Source organism: Leptodactylus fuscus, chromosome 4, assembly GCF_031893055.1.
Source record: "Leptodactylus fuscus isolate aLepFus1 chromosome 4, aLepFus1.hap2, whole genome shotgun sequence".
In the NCBI taxonomy this organism is placed as follows: domain Eukaryota; kingdom Metazoa; phylum Chordata; class Amphibia; order Anura; family Leptodactylidae; genus Leptodactylus; species Leptodactylus fuscus.
In genome coordinates, this window is record NC_134268.1 from 138,362,721 (window position 1) to 138,386,958 (window position 24,238).

At 38.8% G+C, this 24,238-nt stretch overlaps 1 protein-coding gene across 2 annotated transcripts in view; it reads left to right on the plus strand.

Annotated features, from left to right (window-relative positions):
* The window catches only part of ADCY1 (adenylate cyclase 1), a 219,057-nt gene that overhangs the window by 91,103 nt on the left and 103,716 nt on the right, over positions 1–24,238 (plus strand). For both annotated transcript variants that reach the window (XM_075271083.1, XM_075271084.1), the window contains exons 4-5: positions 13,853–13,964; positions 22,614–22,741. In XM_075271083.1, coding sequence (XP_075127184.1) covers positions 13,853–13,964; positions 22,614–22,741 — 240 coding nt within the window. The remainder of the gene's footprint in view (positions 1–13,852; positions 13,965–22,613; positions 22,742–24,238) is intronic.

Sequence of the window (24,238 nt, forward strand, 5' to 3'; positions counted from 1 at the left end):
ATTTACAATATGGTCGTCTATCAATAAAACCATATTCTAATTATATGTGACCTGGCTGTATAGTTAATATAGATTTATTTAAAACCAAAAAGTATACAGGATCAAAAGGGGGTGGAGATGATGAGCAGAACCACATATGAAAGATGTCATAATAATACAGATGGTATGTTATATAAATAAAGGAAGGAAATGAAATGGCATTGTCCATACCATCAAGTTTAAAGGGGTTGTCCAGGCTAAACTTTTAAAGTTTTTAAAAAAATGACCTGTCCCAGTTGCTCCATTGTAGTTCCGCTCTTCCCTGGGTCTCTTCCAGCATTGTACTAAATGATGTCACAGACATTCAGGCCCTTCACTGATTGGCCTCAGCGGTCACATGACCACACCCATGGTGCTTCCACACGTGTAAACTAAAGGGCTGATCTTCTCTCCGTTGGATGTATCCATTGTGATCCAAAATCCTGCATCACAATTCTCTAATGATCTTTCCTAGATTAATAATTAGGCATGTGGCTATGTATGCCATCCCCATAATATAAGGAAAAATATATCTTTGTACCGGATTAGCCAGTAGATATTAAATATAAAGATTGAGTCTTCAGTAGTTGATACCTTTTTAATGGCTAACAAAAATGATGACAAGCTTTTGAGACTACTCAGGGCTCTTTATCAGGCATAGGTATGACATAATTTCTGAAGGGAAGCATATTTATACATAAAAAGGGCAAAGGAATCAAGTGAAAAGTGATGCAAAGCAGTACACACACAAATAAGTTAAAAAAACAAACTATCAGTTCAAAGGATGGCTCTCTGAGTTTTATGATCCCTTTGATTAGTGATGTGATGCCTAGTTTTTGTAAAATGACAGATTTAAACCCCTCTGTAATGTGTCAAAGGTGGTCATGAGTTTATATTCCCATACTCTTCTGTCACTCTTTGATTGAAATTCCCCCTTAACACCAAAATGTTTATGTCATAGATAATATTATGATTTTGATTGCATAAGTGTTTTGGCACAGGGAGGTCCATTCTCTGCGCTGTAATCGTGTGACGGTGTGAGTTCATCCGCATCCGAATCTTTATCTGGTCTGTAGTCAGTATGTGTTGGCATGTTTTGCATTTTTTCTGTCCGCACAGATATGTTCTGTTTGTAGTTGGAGGTATCAGTAGGATCCTAATGATCATATTTCTGAGATTAGGTGGCTGTCTATCATGTTTTTGCAATAGTGGACGTAGTTTGCATGTGATTCCTCTTAGCATCTCCAGGTGTGGGTTGTATGTGATGACCAGGGGCACCCGATTGTTTTCCTGTTTGGTATTGTATTTTAATAAATCCGATCTTGGTATTCAAGTGGCCCTGGCTATTTGGTTCTCTTCTGTTCTTGGATGCTAACCCTGCCTCAAGAATGTATTTTTGAAGTCTCCCATTGACTTCAATGAGTTCCGTTTTCCGCGCGGAAGCCATTGAAATCAATGGGAAATAAGCCCCCCGAACGCATTGGCAAGCGTTGTGTAGTGAAAGCGTACAAACCCCATAGACTATGACGGGGTCCGTGTGCTTTCTGCACGGTCTCCACATGATACATGCGGACAGAAAAGTACTTTACAATCTACTTTTCTATCTGCATGATTCGTGGGGTCACCACACGGAAAGCACACGGACCCCATTATAGTCTATGGGGTCCGTGTGCTTTCGCCGCTTGCCAATGAGTTCAGTAGTCCGTTCGGGGGGGTCACCATGCGGACTCCCCAAATGGGTTACTGAATGCAGACAAGAACCAGGCCTAACTTGAGTGATTTTGAGATTATTTTTTTCATGATACATTGTACTTCATGTTAGTAGCAAACATCGATCAATAATTTTGTATTTATTTATAAAAAAAAATAGGATGTTTGATGGACATTTGGAAGAAAAAAAAATCACAATTTTAAAAATTTCTAAAATTTACAAGAAAATTTCCAAAACTCAATTTTTAGGGACCACTTCAGTTCTGAAGTGGCCTATATACTAGAAACCCCCATAAATCACCACATTTTCAAAACTGCACCCCTCAAATAATTCAAAACAGCATTTGGGAAGTTTGTAAACCCTTTAATCATTTCACAAGATCCAGATTTTGCTGGAAAAATTTTCAGGTGCCATTTCTCATTTGCAGAGCCACTAGAGTACCAATACATTGGAAACCCCCCTAAAGTGACCCCATTTTTGGAAACTACACCCTTGATAGAATTTATCAAGAGGTATAGTGAGCATTTTGTCCCCAGGGCTATTTCACAGATTTTATTAACATTGGTATGTTTAAATGAAAAATTACTAAAAAGTCACTTTATCTACAAAGTTTTCATTTCCACAAGGAGTTAAAGGAGAAAAAGCCCCACATAGTTTGTTCAACAATTATTCCTGAATACGGCAATACCCTATTTGTGGTCATAATCTGCTGTAGGGGTACATGGCAGGCCTCGGGATTGAAAGAGTGCTATTTGGCTTTTGAAGGGGAGATTTTGCTGGATTAGTATTCAGGAGTCATGCTGCATTTGCAGAGCCCCTAAAGTACCAATACAATTGAAACCCCCAAAAGTGGCCCAGTTTTGGAAACTACACCCCTCTCAGAACATAGCAAGGGATATAATAAGCATTTTGACCCCACAGCTGTTTCATAGATTTTATTAAAGTTGGGACATGAAAATTAAAAAAATACTTTCCAGAAATCCAGAAATTTAGCTCCAAATGTTTCATTTTCACAAGTGGATAAAGGAGAAAAAGCTCTACCAAAGTTTGTTGTTTCTCCTGAACACTGGAATACCCAATATGAGGTTGTAATCTGCTGTATGGGAGTATGGTGGGGCTCAGAATGGAAAGAGCACTATAAAGCTTTTGGAGGTCAGATTTTGCTGGAATAGTTTTCAGGTGCCATGTCATATTTGTATAAAGTACCAGTACAATGTAAACCCCCCAAAAGTGATCCCATTTTAGAAACTACAACCCTCAAGTAATTTCTCAAAGGGTATGGTGAGCATTTTGATCCCACAGCTGATTCACAGATTCTATTAGAATTGGGATGTGAGTATTAAAAATTAGGGTTTTTTTTCCAATAAGCCATCTATTTAGCATGATATTTTAAATTTTTACAAGTGGATAAAGAAGAAAAAACACAACAAAGCTTGTAATATAATTTCTCCTGAACACAAATATGCCCAGTATGTGGTTGTAAACAGCTGTATGGGAACATGGCGGGACTCATAATCGATAGACAGCTATTTGGCTTGTGGAGAGCAGACTTTACTGAAATAGTTTTCAGGGACCATGTTGTATTTGCAGAGCCCCTAAAATACCGGTACAATGGAAACCCCTCAAAAGTAACCCCATTTTAGAAACTACACCCCTCAAGGAATTTTTCAAGGGGTATTAATTAGGCCTAAAAGTGCTTCCCAAAAATTGTACAAAATGAAAATTGAAATTTTTAATGAAACATGCCCAATACGTTGTACTCACTTTGTGTCTTCAGAGACATGCACTTCTAAATCTATTAAGTGGGCTATCCCGGGGACACAAAAATTGTTTTTGCAAAGCCCTGAAGATGTCAATAAATTGGAATTCCCCAAGAAGTGATCCCATTTTGTAGGGGCAATTTTAGGGTATCTGCAAATATGACATGGTGTTCAAAATCTAACAGTCTAAATATACAAAAAGAAAAAAAAAGCTCTACCTAAAAATAATCCAAGGAATAACTACTGTATGTATAAGGAGGGCTGCGCGGAAATCCCAGACTGATAGGATATGCAAAATGTGAGAAGTTGAGTAAAAACATTCAGCATGCCCAAAATTCTTAAATAATAAAATATAACTTTTACTTCATAGCAAGTTAAAACATCTTACAACATGGATCCAGGATAAGAAGACGAGAAAAGTCTGGATCCATGTTGTAAGATGTTTTAACTCGCTATGAAGTAAAAGTTATATTTTATTATTTATGAATTTTGGGCATGCTGAATGTTTTTACTCAACTTCTCACAATCTAAATATACGCTTCAAAAGACACATCTCCACCCTCCTGTGCCCAAATGGCAGTTTACGCCCACTTGTGTGAGACACTGGTGTACAAAGGATAACATACTTAACAATGTCATATGTGGGTATAAACTGCTGCCTGAGCACAGCGAGGCACAAAAGGGAAGGTGCGCTATTTTGGTGTTTGAAGCACAGTTTGGTTTTTGGATGTCATGCCACTTTTATTGAGCCCCTGAATTGTCAGTAATTGTTAGCAACTGCCCTGACAGGGAGTTATCCGATTTGAAAAATAAGTATGTGTACTTAAGGTGTTTTAGGCTGTTTCCTTAAAAGTTAAAAAGAAAGTGTAAAAAATAAATGAATAATAAAAACTTAAAAACCCTTTTAATTAAAAAATGCATAATAAAAATAAAATAAACAAACGTGTAAGGCCTGGTACACATGCGTTCGGGTTGTCCACTTCCTAAAGGAAACCCACAGACCCCATAGACTATAATGGAGTTCTCAATATCAAAAAAAGAAAAGTCCAATATCGCTCACCCTTTCCTGATGAACAAGGTGCACCATCCGAAACGCCTCCGGGACTGAGGATCCAAAAGATTTATATTCCAAATCGTGGTGAAACATAGAAGGATCTGCGACACTTGTTCAGTAAATTTTAAAATCCAATGATTTTATTCATATTTTCTTCTTTAAAAATTCACAAAAAACACTCCATGTAGATAGAAAAAACACATACGAAAGATAATCGGACAAGACAATATAAAAACCGCTGTCAGTAACGCATAATAATGCGTTACTGACAGCGGTTTTTATATTGTCTTGTCCGATTATCTTTCGTATGTGTTTTTTCTATATACAAAGAGAAAGATATAAAGTAGCTCACCCTTGTCGTCCTTTATAGTATCAAGATTGGTGCACGACCCTATTCTCCTTGACTCACTGGAGTGAATTTATACAAAATAGTTTTTCCAAAACCGCAGCTTTGATGTAAGGGTCCGCAACTCGGAGCTTTTTAAAACAACTTCTTTATTTCATCTTCTTAAAAAATCAGTTCGCCACCTTAGGCTGAGGCACACATTCATAGACAACACATAGTGAAGACAAAATAGACACTGGACATAGTGAATTTAAAAATCGCTATGAAACTGACGCGTTTCGGAACGTCCAAAGCGTTCCTTAATCATAGTGAAACTAGCCTAAACTTTGCTAGCAGTGAAAAACTTTATATACACTGTAGAAAAACCTGACAAAGGGTGGGTCTGTCTTTTCTCATTAGTACCAGCTGGTCAACTTGACCTAGGTTCATTTGTTTTTCAAACCCTTCTTAGTCAGACACTACATAAAATGGAAAGAATTGCTAATTATATATGAAGAATATTCCAAAGTGAAGTTATAAAGTGAAGTTATAAACTGCTCAAGGTATCTATCAATCAAACAATTACTGTCAGAACTCCATTCATTGATAAGCAGATTATCGCAAACTTTTTTTGCGGTTTTGGAAAAACTATTTTGTATAAATTCACTCCAGTGAGTCAAGGAGAATAGGGTCGTGCACCAATCTTGATACTATAAAGGACGACAAGGGTGAGCTACTTTATATCTTTCTCTTTGTATTTGGTAACTTTGTTTGACTCTATAAAGTTTGAGCTCCCTAGGAAGAAATTTGTATTATACATTTTCAAAGTATTAAAGTGTTTAAAATGGATAGCACTACAGCCACCAAACGTGATAAAATTGCAGCAGTGTTTGGTAATTCAAGTGGATTAATGAATGAAGAACTAAAAGAGGTTAAAGAGTTAATTAGAAATAAGGAGAAATTGCTAGTGCAAGAGCTTAAGCTATTTTGGGATAAAATCACCTTAACCCAATATATAGAAAGGGAAATGATCCCAAGAGGGCTGAGGCTACACAAACTGCCTACTTTTTTGTACGACGATATATTTTTAAAATCATGGAACAATATCCTCAGTGATTGTTCGTTAAAACTTATGAAGTTGATCGTACAACATGAAGAATCTAAGTTCATTAAAGTGAAGGAAGAAATTAGTCAAATACAAGAAAAACTTGATAAAATCAAAATGTCTGATAAAGCCAAGGAATGGGAGGATAATGTAAATAAGAGACTCGAAACTGTAGAAAATAAGATCATGGAGATCAAGAAAAAGAAGTTTGAGCGTGATGTACAAGACTATATCTCTGGATACATCTATAAAAAACCTCCAAAAACATCTTCACCATTCCCAAGATCTATTTTGAAACAAAATTATCAAAAGGGTGCACGACCCAGAAATAAAAGGAGTGTTTCATTCAGTTCGGTAGATCAAACTGACATTTCCTCGTTGGACACGGACAAAGAACCAGGTGATACCTTTGAAAGTTTTAACAGCAGTATGGAGTCCCATAAAAATAGGCGAAAGCAATACGGCCATAATTCGGGGTCAAAAAACGGGGACGAATCGTCACCAGACGAGGGAAAAGAAAAAAGAAACAAAAGACCTCGTTACACCATGAGGGCACGGAATTAACCAACACGGAAAACCAATATGGTGTATTAAATCTTTCTTCAACCAATCTTTCACAAGCTGAATTAGAATTACTGGATCGTGGACTAAATTTTGTTCCTACGAGACAATTTAATATGTTTCAAACAGTGATGGACATTAACAAGTTTGTTAGAACTTTGACAATAAAAAAACATTTTTTTGAGGAGAATGACAAACAGACACTGACTACTAGTACTTCTGAAAACATCATTTGGAATAGAAAATCTTTACCATTAAACGCAACTTTAAAAGAGCATGTAGCGGCACAATGTTTAGTAGATCTGGATTATGAAAATGATAAGACAATAAAAAGTATTGAAAATGTCAAAGTGGATAGAAAAAACCCAGATTTCTATCCTACAAAAACTAGAAATCCTTGCTTCCACCTTTTTCAACAAAAGGTGGAAGAAGAATTAGTTGAGCTGGAAAGTAAACTCAAAAGCAATAGAGGTAGAAAAAACAATAACCTTACAAGAAAAGAGAGAGAAGCCATTAAAAAACTAAAAAAAACTAATAATCTCATTATTAAGAGGGCCGATAAGGGGGGGATGACAATTGTTATGGACTATAAAGACTATGTAGAAGGCTGTCATACTATTCTGGAAGATGAAAAAACATATTTAAAATTAAAAGAGGATCCAACTGCAGCCTATAAAAAGGGTCTTGAAATCCTCATTAAAGAAGGGGAAGCTTTAGGAATTTTTAATAAAGCAGAGAGTGATTACTTACTTAACCCTACACCTACTATACCAACTATATATGGTCTTCCTAAAGTCCTATAATATCTGGACGTAACTCCCTTAATGAGCGACCCGGGGCATGGTTGGATAAGATACTCCAGCCCTTAGTTTACCGCACCATGGGTCACATTAAAGATAGCCGTGAAATATTAAAAATTTTTGATAAATTTGATTGGGATAAAAACAAATCGTGGCTTGCATGTGACGTCAGCTCTCTTTATCCTAGTATCCCCCACGGGGATGCCCTCGATGCTCTGGCTTACCAACTTTATAAGTATAGTCTATACACCCCAGCGATGTGTGAGTATATTCTTTCAGTTACTTCTTTTTTACTTACACATAACTATTTTGTTTTTTTGAACACTTTTTATTTGCAGATCAAGGGGGCTCCTATGGGAGCCCCCTTCTCACCTTCACTTGCAAATTTATTTTTATCATTTTGGGAAGAAAAATTTATTTTTTCACCGATTAATCCGTTTATTGATTCGGTTTTCTGGTATGGGCGCTACATCGACGACCTACTAATAGTGTGGGTCGGAGATGTGGCGCCCATACCAGATTTTATTTCTTTTCTGAATAAAAATGAATATGGTCTCAGTTTTACACATCAACATAGTTTTTCATCAATTAATTTTTTAGATGTCACGTTGCTGGGGTGTGTAGACACAGGAAAAGTAATTACAAAGCTGTATCGGAAACCTACAGCAGGAAATACAATTTTGAAGGCTGATAGTTGCCACCCTACAGCCACGATAAGAGGGATCCCCGTGGGGGAACTAATTCGAGCAAAACGTGCGTGTAACAGGGAGGGTGACTATGTACATGAGAGCCAAGAGGTTATTAACAGGCTCCAAAAAAGAGGTTACTCTAAAAAAATATTAAATCAAGCATTAAACAAAGTAGAACTAAGAGAGAGGGAAAAACTTTTTGAGGAAAAAGTAAAAACTAACCATGATTTAGATGAAGCAACAGTGTTTTCAACCAATTATAGTCCACAATTTAATTCTATAAAAAAAATTATTAAAAATAATTTATCTATTTTGGAGCTTGATGACACGGTAAAAAGAATTCTTGAAAAAGGACTTCAGTTCGTTCCCAAAAAGGGAGTTTCATTGGGAAATGATTTATCCCCCAGTTTTTTAAAACCTCTTGATACTAGTTCTATAGGGGAAAAAAAGGGGTCGTTTAGGTGTGGCAGACCTAAATGTAAAAGCTGTCCTTTTACGGCTGATACGGAAGAACTAAGTAGTTTTAAAACTAATTTCAAAGTAAAATTCAACTCTAATATTAACTGTACTTCTAAATATACAGTATATTGTATCAAATGCTCAGCCTGCAAATTCGACTATGTAGGCAGCACTACTAGACCATTAAAGGTCAGAATAGCCGAACATATCAGGGACAGTAAGAAGTTGGAAACGGAGGGAATTTCAGGAGCATCAAAACATTTTTCTAGTATACATGGGGGTAATGTTGATAACTTTACCTTTTGGGGAATCGAGATGGTTAATGATAATATCAGAGGAGGTAATAGGAAAAAAAATGCTGCTTAAAAAAGAGGCATTATGGATCCTCCGCTTTGGCTGTCGACAACCAGATGGAATGAATGCTAAGTCTGACTTAGCATTCATATTTTGATAAATCTCTACTCTGTTTGTAGTATATAATATGATAGTACAATATTGCAACATATGTATTCTCATGTGTGGTAAAAACTTTCTTTTAGATTTGAATTTAGGTCTCATCGGTCTTCTTAGGTTGAAGAGAATATAAATACACATCTCTTTCTCTTCTCTCCCTTTGTTAGGGACAAACTATCCCTTTAATATGAAACATATATTCCCCCCAGTAGAGTTTGTTATGTTATCTTGGAGTCTGGTTAAATCTCGATATCCATTTAAAATTTTACATAGCATATATAGTATTTGAGGATGTCTCTACCATTCTCCATGTTAGTGAGATGTGGGACTTTGGACTCTGCAAGTTAATCACCTTGGGAGTTATAATAGAGAATGTAATATTGCACATTTACGCATGGAGAAGGAAAAAAAAGTTTGCGATAATCTGCTTATCAATGAATGGAGTTCTGACAGTAATTGTTTGATTGATAGATACCTTGAGCAGTTTATAACTTCACTTTATAACTTCACTTTGGAATATTCTTCATATATAATTAGCAATTCTTTCCATTTTATGTAGTGTCTGACTAAGAAGGGTTTGAAAAACAAATGAACCTAGGTCAAGTTGACCAGCTGGTACTAATGAGAAAAGACAGACCCACCCTTTGTCAGGTTTTTCTACAGTGTATATAAAGTTTTTCACTGCTAGCAAAGTTTAGGCTAGTTTCACTATGATTAAGGAACGCTTTGGACGTTCCGAAACGCGTCAGTTTCATAGCGATTTTTAAATTCACTATGTCCAGTGTCTATTTTGTCTTCACTATGTGTTGTCTATGAATGTGTGCCTCAGCCTAAGGTGGCGAACTGATTTTTTAAGAAGATGAAATAAAGAAGTTGTTTTAAAAAGCTCCGAGTTACGGACCCTTACATCAAAGCTGCGGTTTTGGAAAAACTATTTTGTGTTTTTTCTATCTACATGGAGTGTTTTTTGTGAATTTTTAAAGAAGAAAATATGAATAAAATCATTGGATTTTAAAATTTACTGAACAAGTGTCGCAGATCCTTCTATGTTTTACCACGATTTGGAATATAAATATAATGGAGTTCGTGTGGTTTCCGCACAAAACATGCGGAGAGAAAAGTGCTTCTAGCAAATTACCCAGCACGGAGCACCAGTAGCCCTTCTAACTGTTGCTTGAGCACCGCAGCATCATCATCAGCAGCCTTCCCCTTCTGACCGCCTCCTTCTTTACACAGCATGCCTCCTCCTACATTTCTTCACTGCTTCCAGAGGGCGGTGATAAGGGGAAGGCAGATGATGATAATGCTGCGGTGCTCAAGCAACAGTTACAAGGTTTCCGGTGCTCAGTGCTGGCTAATTTGCATATAACTAAATCCAAGATAATTAAAAAATGGCGGCACCGATGATAGGATAAAATGTATGCCTGGAATAGCCTTTCTAAAGGCTACGCAAAGATATGCTTAGGTAAAAACGACTATTACAAATGATAGACTCCCTTTAACCACTTCCGGACTGCCCATAGATTATATACTGTACATCCGGAAGGTGGTTTCCTATTCTGACAGGACGTACCGATACGTCCAAGCAGAACACGGCAGCTGCACGAGATTGTGCAGCTGCTGAAATTGGGAGCTTGCTCTACCTTCAGCCGTAGCTCCCACAGATTAGGCAGTCTTCTCAATCGCTGTGTATACAGTGCTCAATGCACATCTATGGGCACCACCATGATGCGGCCGGCCTCTGAACCTGCGGTCACATGATCGACCAGGATCAACATCTTACAAGAGCTGCTGTGTCCTACAGGACCCACATCAGCTGTGTAAGCTGTATATACTAATGTGCAAGTGGCTATATTCCCCCTGCAACTGGGGCTAAATATACCAGCTCCAGTTGCAGTGGAAATCAGTCTCTAATACAAAAAAGTGATTTTTTTAAAAAAAAATGTAAATAAAATAATTTAAAAAAATAAATAAAATAATAATTAGAGCCCCCCCTTCCCCGTCGACACCATACAAAATAAAAATTACCATAATGGAGAGGAAAAACTATTTTGTAAGGTTATTCAGTAGCACTTTGTGTTATTAAATTTTTTTAAAAAAGTGAAAAAGAGACACGATTTCCCTCCTATTTTGTCTATATTTTCCCGAATATAAAAAAAATTAAAACACATACAAAAGTAAAAACAACATAAAAATAAATCCCTATGTGTCACCGAAAAAAGACACAGAAATTAGTTGAATGAGACATATGAGAAAAATTTTATATCCCTCAAAACCGCACATACAAAAAAACCCATAAACTATGTCTGGTCCTGGACCACAAATTGGCCTGGTACTGAAGTGGTTAAGTTTAAATTTCCGTGTTGGCACTTGTGATAAATTAGTGGTTTCGGGTTGCAGTTTGGGCACTTGTTCCCTTAAAGGTTCGCCATCACTGCACTCGAAGGTTTGAAAAAGCAATTAGCTCATCACTCATACAATATGCTGCAATATTTTTGTATATGTGCTATTACTTGTGGCAGCTAGTAATAGAATGATTCTGATGATGGGTATTGTATGAATACATCCTGCACGCAAAAGCAGCAGCACATCTTTCTTTTTCTGAGCCCCCGAGGCCCCGTTCTTAATGAACATTCATCTCCCTGCCATGAACCACACCATATTGGTACGCCATGTGAATGAGCAGTTATTGCCCTTTTCCTGGTTCTCCACTCCTTTGCTACTTTGTGGATCAGCGCAGTCCTACATCTGCTGGACTGAAGTGAGAGAACCTCTATTAACTACCAAAGCAGCTGCAAAACCTATTGTCCAGACTCTGCAGCCTGTCTTCATGGTCTCATTGGTACCCTTTCACCCTCAGCTGTCTGCCACTTCTCACCAGGTCTGTGATGACTGCCCCAATCTCAACAAATTGAAGTGCCAACAAAATGATCTAATTTATTATACACTCTTTGAAGGAAGGAGAAAGAGGGATGAGATCAGTATTACATTTTGATTGTAGTTATTGTTACTTTTTTTTGCCTCGACTGGTCTGCTCTACTTAAACTATTAACTTTCTATTAGCCTGTACAGGATTATCCAGTTTGAAGGGACTTGCTTGCTTTCTGATTGTTATCTGCTGACACCTAGTGGATTTGCTCGGAGTGACAGTCTCCTGCTATACGATTCCATGTCATTGCTCTCTCTCCTGCTGTCTTTTCTCCTGTTAAGAAGCATGCTTATTTGTAGCCAGGTGAAAGTTGGGCTTTGTTCCCATTGCTTCTTTGTCTCTATGACTGCATGTGGCAGTTAAATTCCTACCCATTGGCAGGCAGTGATGTTAGGAGTGGGTTGGTGGACACATCCATGCGGAATGGGGGCCTCTGGCATTTGATTATATGAATCTTTATTTTTTTTTCAACTGTAATTTTTATTAACTTTATTAACTTTTCAGAATAACAGGCAGAGAAAAATTACAATACAATAAAAAAAAAAAGTTTAAAAATATTACATAGGAAATATTACATGAAGGTATAAAACGAATATATAAGATAGACAAGGGATGGTAGGGGAAAAAGGGGAGGGAATGATCAAAGACCCTGTAATGTGTGGTAAGTGTCCCAAGGGGACCAGATCAGGTCGAAAGCTGGAACTGTGTTATTAATACTAGTCATCAAATATTCTAGATTATGAACATCCTTAACCCATGCAAGTAGGTCCATATCAGACGGAAGGAGGGAAGGCAATGAGAGTTTTGTCAGCCATGGAGAGATAAAGAAAAAGTCTTGCTGAAATCTTACTCAAATGTCTCAGAGAGAGAGTGAGCGGGTCCAGGGTTACACCCTGCTGAAAGAGGCTATCAGTAAAGTTTCCTCTCCAAAAACCTCTTATCAAGGAGCAATCCCAAAATATGTGGTACAGCAAGTCCAGAGCAGGATTACGTCTCTAACAAACCAAGGGGATTATAGGATTCAGGGTGTGAAGCAAAGCAGGGGTGTGATACCAATGTATTAGTAATTTATATTGCATCTCTTTAAACGTCATATGTGTTGAGGACTTAGATGCACGGACCAAATAATCTGCCATTGAATGAGGGAGATTGGGTGGCCAAGCACTTCCTCCTACCTAGTGATATATCTGTGAACAGGAGGAGGCTGAACTCTGAGGGAAAGCAGGAGCTGGTAAATTGCACTGATCAGGCCTTTTGTATCTGCATGTTACAACCTCTCAAAAGCAGTAGGGGTCGTAAATTTCAAGGAACCAGATAAAATAAATGTAAAATGTGTAATTTGGCGATCATGGAACCACTCAGTTTGATGGAATGACCATTGCAGAGGTAAAATAATCAAAGGGCTTGAGCTACAAGTACAAAGGGTCAACCAAGTAGGCTAGATGCTATAGGCACGACCTAGGAAGGAGATCATGGAAGAGTTCCATGAAGCAAGGGAAAAAAGTCTAGAACAGATGGTCCAGATTGCTGTAGTGAAATATATCGGACCCAAAGTGGAGAACAGTGGGGAAAGGGGGGAGCAGGCCCACAAGAGAGCACTGGAGTGCATAGGAGCAAGCCACAGCTTCTCTATCTCTACCCATTTCGTGTAAGCCTGTGATGTAGCCCGGGAGGATATGCACCGCGAGTGGCCTAATAATAATGGAAAATTAACATATCCATTATACCTTTGGAAACGCTGGTGGTTGCCATATAGGTATAATAGGGACAGAAAATCCACGGAAGAAAACTCTGCAGTCTTTCTGTGAAAAGCACTGTGGGAAAAAACACAGTACATTTCCACTGTGGTCTGTTCCGCGGGGCCTTAGCCTAAATTATAAATACTTTTAGCCTGTTATCAATTAAACTGCTAATTTTGTTAACAATTTTTTTTCTTAATTACATCATCAAAATACCTTATAAGCTCTAACATTTGTCTCTCTTTTCAGCATTTTATTTGCAGATATTGTTGGCTTCACAAGTTTGGCATCCCAATGCACAGCTCAAGAGTTGGTTAAGCTGTTAAATGAACTGTTTGGAAAGTTTGATGAATTGGCAACAGTAAGGTTCACATTTTTGTTTTATTCTTCTTAATTTAAATGTTCTGAACAGATGTCGAAATTGAAAAACAATTTTGAAAAGTAATTAAGGGTAAATTAATATGATATATTTCAGGCTATAAGAAACTTTTTAGCCAGAAAATATATTGTTAACAAGTGTCTGCATCTAAGGGTTGGTACATATCTATTTGGTTTGGTATTCTGTCCGGGGGAGTCCGCATAGGAACCCCCGTGAACAGAATACCAAACGCAATTGCAGTAAAAGCACACGGATCCCCATAGACTATTATGGGGGTCTTTGTTCTTACTGCCAGATCTCCACATAGAGGAAAGTACACATGCGTAGAGGAAAGTAGTTCACAATCTACTTTCCTGTCTGCTTGATTCGTGTGGGCAGCGCGCGGCAAACACATGGACCCCATTGTAGTCCATGGGGTCCGTGTGCTTTTACTGCACAGCGCTTGCAATTGTGTTTGGTATTCCGTTCGGGGGGGTCCCCATGCGGAATACCAACGTAGATGTGAACGATGGGTTATAGTCCAAAATTCTCCCTGTTCACAGACTAATGTATAAACTAATGTAAAACTTATACAGTGGGGCAAAAAAGTATTGTCAGTCACCAATAGTGCAAGTTCCACCACTTAAAAAGATGAGAGGCGTCTGTAATTTACATCATATGTAGACCTCAACTATGAGAGACAAAATGAGAAAACAAATCCAGAAAATCACATTGTCTGATTTTGTAAGAATTTTTTTTCAAATTATGGTGGAAAATAAGTATTTGGTCACCTACAAACAATCAAAATTTCTGACTCTCACATACCTGTAACTTTTTCTTTTAGAGTCTCCTCTTTCCTCCACTCATTACCTGTAGTAATGGCACCTGTTTAAACTTGTTATCAGTATAAAAAGACACCTGTGCACACCCTCAAACAGTCAGACTCCAAACTCCACTATGGTGAAGACCAAAGAGCTGTCAAAGGACATCAGAAACAAAATTGTAGCCCTGCACCAGGCTGGGAAGACTGAATCTGCAATAGGCAATAATTAGAAAATGGAAGACATACAAGACCACTGATAATCTCCCTCGATCTGGGGCTCCACGCAAAATCTCACCCCGTGGGGTCAAAATGATCACAAGAGCAAAAATCCAAGAACCACGCGGGGGGACCTAGTGAATAAACTGCAGAGAGCTGGGACCAATGTTACAAAGCCTACCATCAGTAACACACTACGCCGCCAGGGACTCAGATCCTGCAGTGCCAGACGTGTCCCACTGCTTAAGCCAGTACATGTCCGGGCCCGTCTGAAGTTTGCTAGAGAGCATTTGGATGATCCAGAAGAGTATTGGGAGAATGTCCTATGGTCTGATGAAACCAAACTGGAACTGTTTGGTAGAAACACAACTTTTCGTGTTTGGAGGAAAAAGAATACTGAGTTGCATCCATCAAACACCATACCTACTGTAAAGCATGGGGGTGGAAACATCATGCTTTGGGGCTGTTTCTCTGCAAAGGGGCCAGGACGACTGATCCGGGTACATGAAAGAATGAATGGGGCCAAGTATCGTGAGATTTTGAGTGCAAACCTCCTTCCATCAGCAAGGACATTGAAGATGAAACGTGGCTGGGTCTTTCAACATGACAATGATCCAAAACACACTGCCAGGGCAACGAAGGAGTGGCTTTGTAAGAAGCATTTCAAGGTCCTGGAGTGGCCTAGCCAGTCTCCAGATCTCAAACCTATAGAAAACCTTTGGAGGGAGTTGAAAGTCCGTGTTGCCAAGCGACAGCCCCAAAACATCACTGCTCTAGAGGAGATCTGCATGGAGGAATGGGCCAACATACCAACAACAGAGTGTGCCAACCTTGTGAAGACTTACAGAAAACGTTTGACCTCTGTCATTGCCAACAAAGGATATATAACAAAGTATTGAGATGAAATTTTGTTACTGACCAAATACTTATTTTCCACCATAATTTGCAAATAAATTCTTACAAAATCAGACAATGTGATTTTCTGGATTTGTTTTCTCATTTTGTCTCTCATAGTTGAGGTCTACCTATGATGTAAATTACAGATGCCTCTCATCTTTTTAAGTGGTGGAACTTTCACTATTGGTGACTGACTAAATACTTTTTTGCCCCACTGTATATTAGATAAGATATATTGGAAGGTTTCTTATATGCACCCGTACTATGCATTTCTGACTTAATCATTTTTTTGTAAAGAACAACAACAACAAAAACTGCCCCTTTCACTACCTCAATCCAGTGAGACTGTGACGTAGTATATAATTTTGACTGGCCATATAAGTATAGTAAAATGTCATGAGCAGGGAACAGGCTAAAGCAAGAGGTAAGAAACAATAAGAATGTGGGTTGCAATAGCAACATTACTTTAGGTCTTGACAGCACTACCAGTAGCCAAAGAGTTGTAGTTTTGGAGAATAAATATGACATTTTTCATTACTTGCTCTATTATCCAGCACTTTTCTGGTGGCACACTAGGTTATTGTCAGTCATTAATCTGTACAAGGTGACAAAGTGACATAAGAGAACGTGGAGGCAGCACTGATAGTAATGATTTCAGCCACATGGTCAAAAATAGGTAGTGGTGGCACTGGAAGACATGTTTCCTATATTTCCTATATATTTCCTATATATATTCCTATATATTTCCTATATATTATCCTATATAATTGCCTATATTGGTGGCAGCAGACCACATGCAGTCATCTACCATGACTTTTTTTTACACTACTGTAAGCAGATGGCTGGTCAGGTAATGGAGGGGGTGTAGATCTCACCCAGACTACTCAGGTGGGTGAGATGAGAAAACTCCAGGAATGTTTGTTCTCAGCAGACAACTTTCGTTAGCTGAGCATTTCGGTAAATGCTCAGTATTGGGCTGGATTTTTAGGAATGACAGGTAGGTTGGTAGTGGGACCTGTCATTCCACCCCCCTCCAGTCCACACTTTGGGGATTTATTTTTGTATTGTTTCCTTTTGTTGCTGCACTACCTTTATTGAGTGAAAATAAAACTCTACTATTGTTTTGGACTAAAGAAACTGGACTTGTGTATGTATGCCACTCCACCTAGCAACCCCAGATCCTGACAATTACTTAATGACAAATCCATGGCACTGTGCAAAATTTGTTGGAAGAAAATTAGCCATGGTCATACAGACACAGATGTAGGAACTACGTTTTTCCGTACAGACATGTAAAGGTTTTACCAGCTCATTTGGAAAATAGAATTGGCAGATGCTATCCTGTTTCCCCGAAAATAAGACAGTGTCTCATATTAAATTCTCTTCCGAAATATATGACCTGTCTTATTTTCAGGGGATGACTTATGCAGCGACTGGAGCGGGAGACAATCAGCAGTCATGCCGGCGCTTCCTTAGCGGAGCTCCGGCATGACTGCCGGTTGTAGGTGGTCCAGGAGGTGAAGGGGGGTGTCTTATTTTCGGGGAAACAGTGTAGGTTTACACTAGCGTTGGCTGTCTGTTGTTATGGTCCATTGGAGGTCCAGAACAATGGACAGGTAGAAAATTAAAATTGCAGTTACATGCAGAGCCCGACAGATCCCATTGACTATAATCCCATCAGGTGTCTACTCCTTTAAAACTGAGATGTTGGTTACCTATGGAGACTCTGGCACAAATGTGAACATAGCCTGACTGAAGGCACACAGCATCAGAAATAAAACCGAGCATGTGATAGCTAACACTGCTGCTACCTTCTGGATCTCAGCTCTGTGGTTTACATTGCTTGCTTATTGTGGGAGTGATAGATACTTCACACTTTATAGTATTCATATCCAAAATAAATTAATAAAGGATTAAAAAAATGATGCCAATATAAAGCAGAGATATGATAGATAATGTTTAATAATGCATTTGGGTGGTATGACTATCTGCCTGTTAAGCAGAGCATTTCACATTTTAAAAATTGTGATTTTTTTTTTCCAAATTTTATATCAAATTTCCTATTTTTTGAGAAATAAATACAAAATTATTGATCAATGTTAACAACTAACATAAAGTACAAAATTACATTCTCAAAATTCTCAAAATCACTTGTGTAAGTTTAAGCAACTCAAACTTATCGCCATATAACATGATACATGTCAGTTTTGAAAAATGAGGCCATGTTCTTAACACACTTTTAGGCTGCGCCATTAAGGGGTTAATAGGCCAATATATTGTAACATTATACAAATATATAGGGAATGGAATACAGTGGAGACTCAGTCTTAGTTTTTATAGATGACCCTTGACGTATCAGTGATTATAACACAATTAATACTAAATGTCAGTCCCTCTTGTTGATACAATGGGGCACTCCCACTGTAAATTCCCACAGAGACCATGTATGTGGGATACCTGCCTTTTCAATTTAACATGTAATTTTGGAGTTTTTTTTTGTCTAATAAAGGTTAATCTTATCTTCTGAGAGTCATCTTTTTTTTGTGGGACAACTTATGGAACTTGTTTTTTTTTTTTTTCATTGGCATCATTTTGGAGTACATATGATTTAGTTAATCATTTTATTAACTCTGTCTAGGAGGGAATGGAAAAAGAGTCATTTTGTTTTATCTATGATACTAGTTGCACAATAGTTACACTTTTTTTTTGCCATATTTTGAGAGCCATAGTTTTGTTTTTGTTTTCCAGTGAATATTGTCATATGGGGGGCTTTTTTTGTTATCAAGTTGTATTTGGCATCATTTTGGTGCATATGTAATGTTTCTGATTTATGATATTTATTCTTTTCTGATAGTAGGTGATATAGTCGAAAATAAGATCATGATTTTTCTCAATTTTAAAGGGGCTCTATCATTGGAAAAGTAATTTTTAACTCATCACATACTTGCATAGCCTTTAGAAAGGCTATTCCACACATACCTTTTGTATGTAAATTGCCTCATTAGTATGCTATTTAGCCTTCTCCGTGCACAGAAAGTTGTCAGCCAGCTCTCCTCTCCCTGCTGTGTGCTGTGTGTTAGAGCAGGGAGGAGTAGTCAGCAGCAGCCTGTGTATACACACACCAAACAATGCACAAAGAGACTTTCGGTGCACGGAGGAGGCTAATTAGCATATGAATAAAAAAGGAATCATTCAAAAACTACTGAGGCAACTTACATACAAAAGGTATGTGTGGAATAGCCTTTCTAAAGGCTATACAAGTATGTGCTTAGCAAAAAATTACTTTTCCCAAAGATAGAGCCCCTTTAAGGATAATTTACAATGTTATTCTATACTTTCTTGGATTTTTTTTGCAAAATTAACTAAAAAAATACAAACACACTGCTTTGTCTTTGCCATTTTATGAAACAGCTAGTTAAGTCACCATCTAGAGGAGATAGCTTTCTAGATTTAGTCTTTACAAGTGGTTATTTGGTCTCTAAGGTTACAGTGGAAAAAAACATTTAGGTGTTATAATATCTGTAACGCTCATAAAGTTCTATGTATATTGATGGTGCCCTATTATGTTGTAGGTTCTTTGTCGTCTTTGGGCCCCTTGTCAACTGATATCTCTGCACCCCCATACCTACGTCCAAAGAAAGAACATTTTGGGTTCCAGTGACCACCAATGTTTATGGTTTATTGTGAAAATTAAGAACAAAGCCATTAGACTTTAGAACACAAAACCAAAAAGACTGTAAACAGCACACTTACGATCAGACATATCAGTCTTGAAAAAATTCCTCTTGCCTTCCCTGGTCAAGACAGGGTAATGGATGCACCGGGTCAGCCCCTCTGGATGAGGCAGTCAGTCCACAGAAAAATTGTAAAATATCCAGCATCCCAAGTCATTGTAAAATAAAACTTAGCTTTTATTCCATCTTGTATCTAAATCACAAGAATGCCATTAAAATGTTGAAATAAGAGGATTCATCCCTTAAAATACAGGAGGAGATAAATCATCTGACGCGTTTCAAGGAGCTTGCCCTCTTAGTCGTAGCTCCTCAAAACACGTCAGCTGATTTATTTTCTGTATTTTAGGGGATGAATCCCCTTTTTTCAACATTTTAATGACATCCTTGTGATTTGGTATTAGGACTGTGCGGCAGCTGCGGCCAAGGGATTGGGTCGCAGTCCGTCCCTCTGCAGTAGCATCTTGCCGCTTTTCACTCCCTCCTTGTTGTCGGCAGTCTGGCTTAGCAAGGGTTAAGCCCTTTTTGCAGCTGGAGGGCGTGGTCAGGGTATGACTGACACTCATGTCAACCAATGACTTCCGCCTTGGGCAGCTGGCCTGACTGAATTGGACCGCCCTTCCCCTTTTTAAGGAGGGAGGTTTCTCAGCCCGCTGCTCTAGTATCATTTCTCAAATGCACTACGTGTGCTCAGGTTAGATAGCTTAGTTAGAATTTGGTTAGGCAGAAATTCTTAGTTCAAGTTAGGAAACTATTACTGAAACTTTAGTTGTTAGCTACTAGAGATGAGTGAGTATTGTTCGGATCAGCCAATCCGAACAGCACGCTCGCATAGAAATGAATGGACGTAGCTGGCACACGGGGGGTTAAGTGGCCGGCTGCCGTCAAAGCGGAAGTACCAGGTGCATCCATTCATTTCTATGGAGCGTGCTGTTCGGATCAGCTGATCCGAACAGTACTCGCTCATCTCTGTTAGCTACCTGTGGTGTACCTCAGTTGGTCACTGACTGCACACTATTTATTTATTTGCAATCTAGCTCAGAAGTCCCATCTAGACTGGTTTCCTTTGAGCGGCTTCTCTGAGCCACACAGGCCTCTGTGATTATTCAGAGAAAATCTGGTAGCTGTGTTGGGCTGGCAGTGACGCTAACTGCCAGACCTTATTCACACCAGGGGTGTCCAGTGGTTCAGAGCCCAATAGGGCTCCATAGGGTGTGTATTTGTTTTTTAATAAACCCAGCTGACTGTAACATTTGGATACAAGATGGAATAAAAGCTAAGCTTGATTAGACTTTAGAAGGCCTAACTTCAAATGGGAGGAGGCTCTAGAAAAGAGATATAAAAGGGTGTAATAAAAAAGCAGGAGTGTATGCTAAGGGGGCGTTCACACTACCGTCGGTGTCCGACATGTAGTGTCCGCTCCTAGTGTCCGCTCAAAATCTGTCACGGACACTAGGAGCGGACACTAGATGTGTCCGTGACACCTGTCATTCACTTGAATGGGCATCGGGTGCGTTCTTTTGTACTCCGTGCCCGTCCTTCTCTGTCCGCAAGAGAAGATGTCCGACTTCTCAAGCGGACAGAAAAACCCTGCATGCATAAATAGATACCAATAAAATTACATTCACTGAATGGGTTACTGATCTGTGAGAGACATGGAGGTAATAATTATTACATTGAACACTATTAAGGCACTTTATTATTACCTCCATATGTCTCCATATGTCTCACATATTAGTAACCCTTATGTGGGGCACACAGGGACATGATGGGGTTTACTGCTATTACTGTGAGGCACATGGAGTTACTAAAACTAAATTAATAACCTCAAATGCCTGACATTAATAGGAATTGAAACCCAAGTATGTACCTGTGTGTGTTTTACTTTCACTTTACTGTATGAGCTCTTCTCGATGCAGGCTCAGGATCAGGGACCTGCCGCCTCCTGGACTTTCATATGTCTTGCTAGTGAAGGGAAGAGTGTCCTATATCATTACTGTAGCAACCATTGAAGTACACTCCCCCTTCACTTAATTTATGTAGGTCCTTATGTGCTGCGTGACTCAAGTATAAGTCGAGGGGGCTTTTTCAGCATAAAAACTGTGCTGAAAAGTTGGCTTATACTCGAGTACATACGGTATGTTGATAAGTATAAATCTGTCACTGACAATTTGATGAGATACTTTTGTTCAGTATTTTCAGAAGACAGCTTTTAAAATCATAACTTATATGGGCGTGACATTACTGATAGTTGTAATGTCCCATCACAGCCCCACGTGTAATATGAGTTCTGCAGTGCCCCCACATACAATATAATGGGAACCATGTTGCAATATACTGGCCCCTACAATTCCCCACATGGAATACAATGGCACCCAAAGTACCCTCACATGTAATATAATGGCCCCTACAGTGTCCCCGCATATATAATATAATGGCCTCTACAGTCCCTCTACAACCAGTATAATGGTCACTAAATGCCCTTACCCCCAGTGATGTTTAATGAGAAAGTGGTGAGTTGTATTCAGTACATTACCCCTCTGCTCCATGCTTCCTCTCTACCTAGGGGCCTGCTGTGATGTCAACACTCAGCACCCGGATGAGAGAGCAACTGTGGAGCAGATTGGTAATTAATGAATACAGCTCAAGACTCACTCCCTTGGGTACTGGTAATTTCAATGAGCGCCTCCATTGGTACAGATGTAATCACTCATTGCATTTGTACAGTAAGAATGGTACCCTTGACCATGCGTGGGGTCCTTCCTGGGCGCAGGGGGTGGGCGTTTGGCTTGTCAGTAGTTCTCAGCCACAGCGCATATCATCTGGCATTGCAGCACAGCAGTGGTTGAAATTGGTTATGTAATTTGATTTTTATAGTTTTAATGCAATGCTTTTCTTTTTATTATGTATTTTAAAGTTTATGTAACAGAACAAAGGCCATTGTAAAATAAATTGTTTAAATTGAGCTACTGTAATTTGTAACAGGAAAACCACTGCAGAAGAATAAAGATTCTTGGAGATTGTTATTACTGTGTTTCTGGACTAACGCAGCCAAAAACTGACCATGCACATTGCTGTGTTGAAATGGGATTGGATATGATTGACACCATTACGTAAGTAAAACATTTACTTTACAACCAGTCAATTTGTAATGTAAATTTGTTGATAAATTTTGTTGGATTCGAAAAGAAACTGACAATTCACCTGTTAATAGTTTAGTTTGGTTGACACCTCATGTATATGGAGAGTATGTTTTCTGTACATCATATTATTGTACAGTGTCTGTCATGGTGTAAAGATTGCACTCCCCATAATATAAGTAAATTGGGAACAGACTGTACAGATGTTTAGCATAAGTATAAGTTAGAGTTTCTGAGTTTTCATCAAAAGTTAAACTCTGTGTAGGGTCTTGCAGTACATTCCGGTCTCCGTTCATACAGGTTTACGTTTCCTGCACAAAACTGAGCAGGAAACGGAAACCTGCAGGACTCTTTCATACCCATTAATTTGAATGGGTTTGAAAGATGTCCGGCCGTGAGCGCCAGTGAGCGTTTTATGCTCTCCGCCGCGAAACCATTTTTTTAAAAATTGGACACAGAGTCGGACATGCAGTACTCTGTGTCCGATTTAAAAAAAAACGGTTTCGCGGTGGAGAGTATAAAATGCTCACCGGCGCACTCGGCCGGACCCGGTCTCACAGCTTTCTGTCTTCTGCATGCAGAAGATGGAAAGCTGAGAACGGACTCCGGGCGCTAGTGTGAACCTAGTGTCACAGTATATGTGGTAACCTGTTTGTCTGCAGGCATGTATTATGGCTGCAGCATTTTGTTAATTTCTCTCTCAGGATGCCCCCTCTCCTATGTATTACTACTGCTGATTTCTTTACATGTAATTCTGCCAGGAGTACCTGTAAAATAATAACAAATAGCTTAGAAAAACCCAAGAGAGAATTAATATAGCACATCCAAGGACACTACCTGTATCATGCCCTGTAGATGCAGTTCAAAGATTCCTGACAGAAAAAAAAAGGAATCATAATACAGTAAGGAATACTGATTACTGTCTATCACTAATATCCCATCAGCAGTGACACAGGTTTTTGTTTTTTTTTCTTTTTGTAGATTGTGAGCCTCATATGGGGATCACAATGTACATCTTATCCCTATCCATATGTCTTTGAAGTATGAGAGGAAAGCTGCACATACACAAGGAGAGCATACAAACTCCTTGTAGATGGTTTTTTGCCCTTGGCGGTATTCAAACCCAGGACTCCAGCATTGCAAGGCTGCAGTGCTAACCACTGGGCCACTGTATTTCCCCTAACACAAGCAATATATAGAAGTAGTAAACCCATCTTACATGATAGAAGTTCCAGAATCCTTTGAGCGTACAGGCAAGGAAAGCAATTTGCAGACATGAAGAGACTATGAGGAAAACAGCTAATCTCCTCACTGTGAAAAGACCTTCACTCACCGTGCTTCCATCTTGAAGGGGTTTTCTGTCTCTGTCTTGCTGTCTCTTCTTCTCACTTCTTCTATTCTTCAACAAGTTCATGGAGGGGTTTTGACTAGAGATGAGCGAACACTAAAATGTTCGAGGTTCGAAATTCG